Source organism: Gastrolobium bilobum, unplaced genomic scaffold, assembly GCF_033153095.1.
Source record: "Gastrolobium bilobum isolate Gb01-03AN ecotype WA unplaced genomic scaffold, APGP_CSIRO_Gbil_v1 utg11542, whole genome shotgun sequence".
In the NCBI taxonomy this organism is placed as follows: Eukaryota; Viridiplantae; Streptophyta; class Magnoliopsida; order Fabales; family Fabaceae; genus Gastrolobium; species Gastrolobium bilobum.
Window position 1 is genome coordinate 450,149 of NW_026898298.1, and position 7,562 is coordinate 457,710.

The 7,562-nt window shown below is 35.4% G+C and overlaps 1 protein-coding gene across 3 annotated transcripts; it reads left to right on the forward strand.

Moving 5' to 3' along the window:
- Positions 1-212: 212 nt before the first annotated feature.
- LOC133314618 (BEL1-like homeodomain protein 1) lies at positions 213-5,648 on the forward strand. Of its 3 annotated transcripts, none has more exons than XM_061516118.1 (6): positions 213-937; positions 1,027-2,062; positions 2,738-3,111; positions 3,271-3,331; positions 4,222-4,396; positions 4,559-5,648. In XM_061516118.1, the coding sequence occupies exons 2-6, from the start codon at positions 1,091-1,093 to the stop codon at positions 5,026-5,028; spliced, it is 2,052 nt and encodes a 683-aa protein (XP_061372102.1). In that variant the 5' UTR covers positions 213-937; positions 1,027-1,090; the 3' UTR covers positions 5,029-5,648. The 3 variants fall into 3 exon arrangements, with proteins under 3 accessions (XP_061372102.1, XP_061372101.1, XP_061372100.1); XM_061516117.1 differs by having other exon boundaries at positions 213-638; positions 845-937; positions 4,222-5,648; XM_061516116.1 differs by having other exon boundaries at positions 213-494; positions 845-937; positions 4,222-5,648.
- The last annotated feature ends 1,914 nt before the right edge of the window (positions 5,649-7,562 follow it).

A 7,562-nucleotide genomic window follows, 5' to 3' on the forward strand; every position in this document is an offset into this window, starting at 1 on the left:
AGAGCGTACAACAAAACAAGAAAATTACTCGCGAGCTGTCAATTATGGTTCATAAATACAAATAATTATACAAACTAATTCTAAATATAATGAATATTATCACGAAATATAAAACGGACCACACTTTTAAATCTCACCAATCATCACTCATCACCCATCTACCTTTTTAAATATCCTAATTTTATATGTACAAAATTCACTTGGATGAGAGAATTGCAGAGAATAGTACACTGAGACAGCAGAGATAGCAAGCAAACTCCGAACTCTCCAAAGTTCCAAACCCAACTCAACCCAATCAATCGCTCTGAAAGCAAAAGGGTGGCTAGCTTTTGCTTCCCCCATACCCCACGCTGATGGACAGTTTGTCTAGCTAGATAGCACCTTTCTACCATCCTTCTTAATTCCCTCTCCTTCTTCGTGTGAAAAAAACACCCAATCTTCTTCCTCCCTTTATTCATTATTAATTGGGAATTGTACGGTCACTCTGAAAACTGGTTGGTTTCTTCATTGCGCAGCCTAGATAGATAATCCTCTTTAATAGGATCGTTTCTTCCATTTTTATTTTTATTTTTTCATTTATTTTTTTCATTTCTCTTCAACAACCTCAGCATGCATCAAATTTCCATAAAGTACAAAAGGTTCTCTTTCTCTTACACTCTTATAGCTTCTTAATTGATTCCATACAGTCTCTCACAAACTCCGCGGAGTTTCATGCCATGTGTGTGTTTAATTTCCAGATTTTTTTTGTTATATATTTAAATTTTCTTCTTTTTTTTTTTGTGAATTTTAAGGTAATTTCTGGGATTCATTAACAGCAACCAGTCTCTTTTGTTTGCTTTGTCAGGATCTGCGAATATCAAAACCGAGCTTCAAATTAAGAGGCTAATCAAGGTGTACAGATCAAGACACACACACACATAAAAAATAAAAAAAAAAGGTTTGATTTGACCCCGTGACCCATTTTGATACTTTTGCATAAACGTGAGAATGAGAAAGAAAGAGTAATTGTCATTATTGTTGTTGCAGGTTCATTTTTACGGACAAAAAAAAGAAGCAGAAGAAGAAGAAGAAGAAGAGAATTTTGAGAGACATGGCATCGTACTTTCATGGTAACACTTCAGACATCCAATCCTCAGCAGAAGGGTTGCAGACACTTTACCTTATGAATCCAAACTACGTACCTTACTCTGATGCGCCGCAACAACCAACGCCCAACATGTTTCTCGTTAGTCCCAACACAACTAACAGTGCTACGACTACTCCACCCAACGCGCTCAACTTAATCAACTTCTCCCACGCGCCGCCACCTCCATCACCCAACAACCACCATCATCATTATCAACATCAACACCTAATTGGGGTCACCATTCCCGCATCAAACATCCTCGGATCCACCACCACCGACGATCCCGCTCGACAGTCCTTCCTCGGACAACATGAAATCTCCGGCTTTCATGGCTTTGCTGCCGCCGCTACCACCGCCGCCGACGCCACTGTAGCCCCTCGTGCTCACTATAACTTGTGGCGTTCCATGATTGATCAAACCGCCTCTTCTGCGGTGACAACCAGCCCATCTAGCAATTCCGGCGGCGTCGCCTCCGCCATCGCTGCCGCAGATGTGTCGCCGCGGATTGGTTTTCACAGGCCTAGTTATCAACAGGGCTTATCACTTAGCCTTTCATCGCAGCAACAAACAGCTTATAGGTCTCTCTCCGGCGATGTCGACTTTCAGGCTATATCTCCGGCGAGCCGTGGCGGCGGCGGCGGCGGCGGTGGCGATATTCACAGCTTTATTTTGGGGTCCAAGTATTTGAAAGCCTTGCAGGAGCTTCTAGATGAAGTTGTTAATGTGGGTAAGGGAATCTACAAAGGCGAATCTTTAGAGGGTGCTAAGAAAGAGAAGATGAAAGCGAATATTGAATCCAAGTCTATGATCGGTGAAGGTTCAAATGGTGGAGTAGGAGAAAACAGTGGAGGCAACAAGCAAGGAACTGAACTCACCACAGCACTGAGACAAGATCTTCAGATGAAGAAGTCCAAACTTGTCAGCATGCTCGATGAGGTACGTTATGTACATGCACGTAATGATTAACTTTCCACTTAAAGCTTCGGTATTTTGAAATTAAATTTCCTAGAATTCATGATTCATATCTTACTCTACAAAATGTATTTGTTTGATCTTGTGAAAGTACTGTTGCTAAATATTGCTTGATTGTGGTACGGTTTTTGTTTTGTCACTTGTTCAGTGTGTGCTCTGTTGATTTCAGTACTTGAAATAATTGTGTATGATTCAGCTTTTGACGGTGTGACACTGAAAGAGGGACTGTGAAATTGACAGGAATATATATATATATATATATATATTGGCACTCATTATCAATTCTTATTTTTTCTCATGAAAATGGATGTAGAGGAAAGGAAACTGAGTGGAAAAAGTGACTTGGTCAGGTGAATGTCACAGAATAATTTTTGTTTGGGCCCATTTGGGTCAGTTTCAGGATAATATTTCTGACAGTCTGAACTATCACAATGACCCATTATTGATTGAGATTTTGAAAGGGTTAAAACATAAAAAAGTAAGACCTTCTTCATACATGCACACATATGGGTCCAATTTTCCTTCTTAAGTATATGTCATTTCATGAATCATCTCAAAAGAGCATTTTTTTTTTTTTCTTTTCAATTCAGCACAGTCAATAAATTATAATTAATGACTTTTTTTGTTTTGAACTTGCAGGTTGAGCAAAGGTACCGACAATATCACCAGCAAATGCAAATTGTGATATCATCATTTGAGAAGGTAGCGGGTTTTGGGGCGGCAAAATCTTACGTAGCCCTTGCCTTAAAGACCATCTCAAAGCAATTTCGGTGTCTTAAAGATGCAATCTCTTCACAAATTAGGACAACGAGTAAGACCTTGGGCGAAGATGATTGCTTAGGAGTTAAGGTAGAAGGTTCGAGGCTCAGGTATGTTGATCACCATCTTCGACAACAACGGACACTACAACAGCTTGGAATGGTCCAGCACAATGCTTGGAGGCCCCAAAGAGGCTTACCTGAACGAGCTGTTTCCATTCTTCGTGCTTGGCTTTTTGAGCATTTCTTGCACCCGTAAGTAATAATTGATATCCACCAACTACTTACTTGTATATATATAGTGTATGAAGACATTGGATTAGCATCTATGTCGTAATTGGTTAATTATTTTGAGGTAACAATATATATGACATACTTGCCTTCAACTTAAGAGTTTGTAATTGTTGCCTGCAGCTATCCTAAGGACTCTGATAAGGTTATGCTTGCAAAACAAACTGGACTTACTCGGAGCCAGGTATATTCCAATCCATATGTACCTTTAGTCAGATCATGTTAGAAATATCATCTTAAAAATCATTAACTTGCTTTAATCTGAAAACTTAAGCTTTTGGGATCCTTACCATACCATTCTACTAATAAATAATTGCATAATTTTTTAGCACAATGTGTATTTTTCACACGGATTTTAAGTGAAAGAGTGTGTTTAAAACGAGAGAGTGGGCTAATGACTTGCCAATATGCAATTGATGAGCACCTCGGGCTATGTATTTACTTCAATTAGGAAGTCCATTACTGAAGGTTACAGTTTTGAGAGAGAGTAAACTGCTTTGGTTTCTTGAAGTATATTAATTAAACCAAGAAACATTAAATCTGGAATATATACTCAACCATTTTACCACCTGCTTAAAAGAATTCGAAAGTTAATATGCAAGCTATTGGTCTCCGGTTTATACGGACTCGAATAACTTTACTTTCATCGGATAGATATTGTATGTGAATATATTATTTAGAACATATTAATAATATATCCAACATCAACTACTGAGTTTTATATCTAAAGTTTCGATAATAAAATCCATTATACACTTCCTGCAAATTACATAGGACGCATTGGTTTTCCTTTTCTCACCTTGGTTTACATGCATTAAATAATGAGTTTAATATTTTTTTAGGAGATAATTTATCTTCTAAACACACTTAAAAATGTGTGAGGCTTATTTATCTTTTTTTCTATTTTATATTCACATGTTCCCATATAGGCATCAGATACTTTTATTTATATATAGAAAATAAAATTATCTCGTACAAAAAATAATCCCTTAAATAATTTGGCAATATATAGAAATGGTAGTTATGAATATTGGCTATGGGAGGTTTTGTGACGTTGTTAAGTTTCCAATGCAGGTGTCTAATTGGTTTATAAATGCCCGAGTTCGGCTATGGAAACCAATGGTTGAAGAAATGTACTTGGAAGAAACCAAGGAGCAAGAGCAAAATAATGGCTCCCAGGATAACAAAAATAAATCAAAAGAATCAAGCAAGGAGTTATGGTCAGCAGCTAATGTTGCACAGGAATCAGGTGCAATAATGAGACCTGATCAGTTTAGTATTCTCCAATCAAAAGCAGAAAGCTTCAACAACCTAAACACTTCTCCAACTGAGATCTCAAATTCTAATTCACTTTCAACATCTCCCATTGGAGGAGGATCCCTTCAATCCCAATCTTTTTTCCATCTTGCAGGGTCTTCTGACATGCAAAGAAGTCCAAAAAAGCCAAGAAGTTCTGAAATGCAGAACTCTCCAGGTAGTATCCTTTCAGTGGACATGGAAATGAAGTCTGAGACAAATAGAGAAAGGCACAAAAAAGATGGGTACCCTTTAATGACTGGCAATGAAAACCATGTTGGTGGTTATGGTGCATTCTCCTTGGAAGAAGACATTGGAAGGTTTAATGTCACTGAGCATTTGGCTCCAAGGTTCCATGGAAATGGTGTTTCTCTCACTCTAGGACTTCCCCATAGTGAGAACCTTACTCTCTCTGGAAACCAGCATGGATTTCTCTCGCAGAATATACATTTGGGAACCAATGAAAATGAGTTTTGTGCTATCAACACTCCACCTTCTTCTCACTCAGGAACCAGTTATGAGAGTATTGATATTCAAAACAGAAAAAGGTTTTCTGCACAGTTATTGCGGGATTTCGTGGCCTAAGAAGTTATAACTAGCTAGCAATGATACTTGACATACCCTATGTATGAGGGAATTGAAAACTTTCTTTTTCTGCTACTGCATGCTATCCACAAAAGACAATTCAGTTCAGTGTTTCCCTCGTAACACTAACAATTAGCAGAAAACTTTAGCTAGCTAGCAGCACAAGAAAAGAAATTGCGAGAGGTCTATGAATGCATGTACAAGCCCAAGCATTGCTTACGTCACATATCATCCATCTGGTATATTGATATTCCCGGTATAAAGATGGAAACTAGTATAATTAAGATTATAAACTTGCAGAGTAATTCAGTTCTATATATTTTGAGTTAGTTTAATTATAAGATTCAAGTTGAGTTGGGAAGGTATATTTGTATATGGTATTGTAAAGTAGCCAGGAACATAGAAGCAATTGAATGATGATATCTTTGCATAGGATATATATATATATATATATATATATATTGGAGACGATAATGCTCTGCTCTGTAAAATTAATTATTGCTGCATGTAAATTTTGTTTCTTGTACGTACATTTGCATTTGCGGCTGATAGGTGGGTGGGGTGGAATTAATGCATGAAAAGTATCGCGATGTATAAATTTTGGATGCTTTCATTAACATATGTACGGGATTTTTTCTTTTTCTTTTTTGGAAATTATGTATGGGGATTTTGAATGAAGTATTTTAGTATTTACTTTTGATACCCTACTGCTGCATGCATGCAAAAGTAAAAATCCACCTTAATTAGATCAATTTATTTGTTTTATAATAATAATATGACAATAGCAAATGGCAAATATATAGTTCTTCTTATATAACCACGTGAAATGTAGTTTTACACTCTCTTTTTTTCGAGCAATTAAGTTTACACTCATAATTTTAAAGCAAAAAATAAAAAACTCTTAGTATATGCACTATTTAGTTTATATTTTTTTTTTTTTGTATATTATTCATTAGTTCATCAAAAACTCGATTAATTCGATTCGAGTCGAATAATTTATATTATTTTAGCTGTGTGTTATCACTATCTTTTACTTAGAATCACAATTTTAATGTTATAATTGAATAGGTAGACATATATTCACATATATTTTCAATATTGAACAAACAAATTAAAGCAGTAATATAGGACTTATTATGGCATTTAGAAAATGCTAAAAGTTTAAACAACCAGCTTGTTCTTGATTGTGAAGACAAGATATGAGTTACGAGTACGTAGGCTAGAAAAGGATAATCTGCTGTTTATTAACGGTGTCTTTTGTCCTGGAAGTTTCAGGAAAAACCATGTCTTGAAACGCAGATTAAGAAGAAACTTTCACTTCGTGATGTAGGAATTAGCATTGCCATTACATTTGAAGTATGGATATGGTATGAGCCTATTTTTTTATTCTATCTCTATGTGAATTTTCTTGTGCAGCATTGTCATTGGATTTGAAGCATGGATATTGTATTAGTACATTTTTTTATTCTATTTTATGTTGATTTAATTCTTCTGAAAAGAGATGGAGAGATCAAACTTGTGACTATTTTGATCACGAAAACTTTAATATCATGTAAATCAATCATCTCACCAATAATTCAAAGTGTTAAGTAATATACATTTCAATAATTTTAAATTATATCTCTCATGAGAAACTATATTCGAGGCTGACTGTTTCCGTAAATAGAGTAGGGCTTTCTTTCGTTTCCTTCGCTGAGTGCGAGTAGTTAAACTCTACCTGACATTCCTTCAAACGTGTTCCATATTTTTAGGAGGAATATGACTAAAGTTACTATTATTCAAAACAGACAATCTTCAAACTTTAAAGTTCTACGCCATTTCTTAGCTAGCAAACTTGGCTCACGTGGCTGTCTAGGCATCTCTAACTATGATATATTATTATGCAATAATGCAATGGCCAAAGGAGATAAGGTAATAAAACTAAGACATAAAAGGAAGAGTGGGCTCCAGCAGAGTATCCATCATTCAGCAACTTGATTAGCGACAAGCTAGTTTTATATAATTTGGGAATGATTTATTTTACATTTCTAAAATTGATAAAATGACATATGATTTTAGGATTAATCAAAAGATATCATGGATGGATTAAATTTTATGATTTTATGATTTTTTTGTACTAACTTTTTTTTATGATTTTTATGCTAAAATATTTTACGATTATTTAATTCATTACAAAAAGAGATACTATATATAAAAGTAAATACTCTATTTTTGTTACCATACCCTATTGATACGAGTCAGCAAAAGAATAAAGATACGTCAGCAGCTTGTAACACCTCGTGTATATCCGGTTTGTTAACATGTCATCGTATTAAGTCGCGCTTAATTAAATATGTGGAATATCTTTTTCTTTTCAATTATGACGTCATTATACTTAGCCAAGTTGATACCTTAATCATTTTCATAAAAAACATCGCCGGTATGTAAATTACAAAAGACAGCTAACTGAAAAACCTCATAAATAAATAAGTGAGTATCTAAGTCACAGATCTACAACACGTAGTCCGGACATAATCCTGATACAATTATACAAC

What these genes read in the sequence shown, in the direction of transcription:
- LOC133314618 (XM_061516117.1), top strand. Translation starts at nt 1,091, where the DNA reads ATGGCATCGTACTTTCATGGTAACACTTCAGACATCCAATCCTCAGCA. An exon ending in TTGTCAGCATGCTCGATGAG is followed by an intron (nt 2,063 to 2,737) that starts GTACGTTATGTA and finishes TTGAACTTGCAG; the next exon opens with GTTGAGCAAAGGTACCGACA. An exon ending in CTGGACTTACTCGGAGCCAG is followed by an intron (nt 3,332 to 4,221) that starts GTATATTCCAAT and finishes TTTCCAATGCAG; the next exon opens with GTGTCTAATTGGTTTATAAA.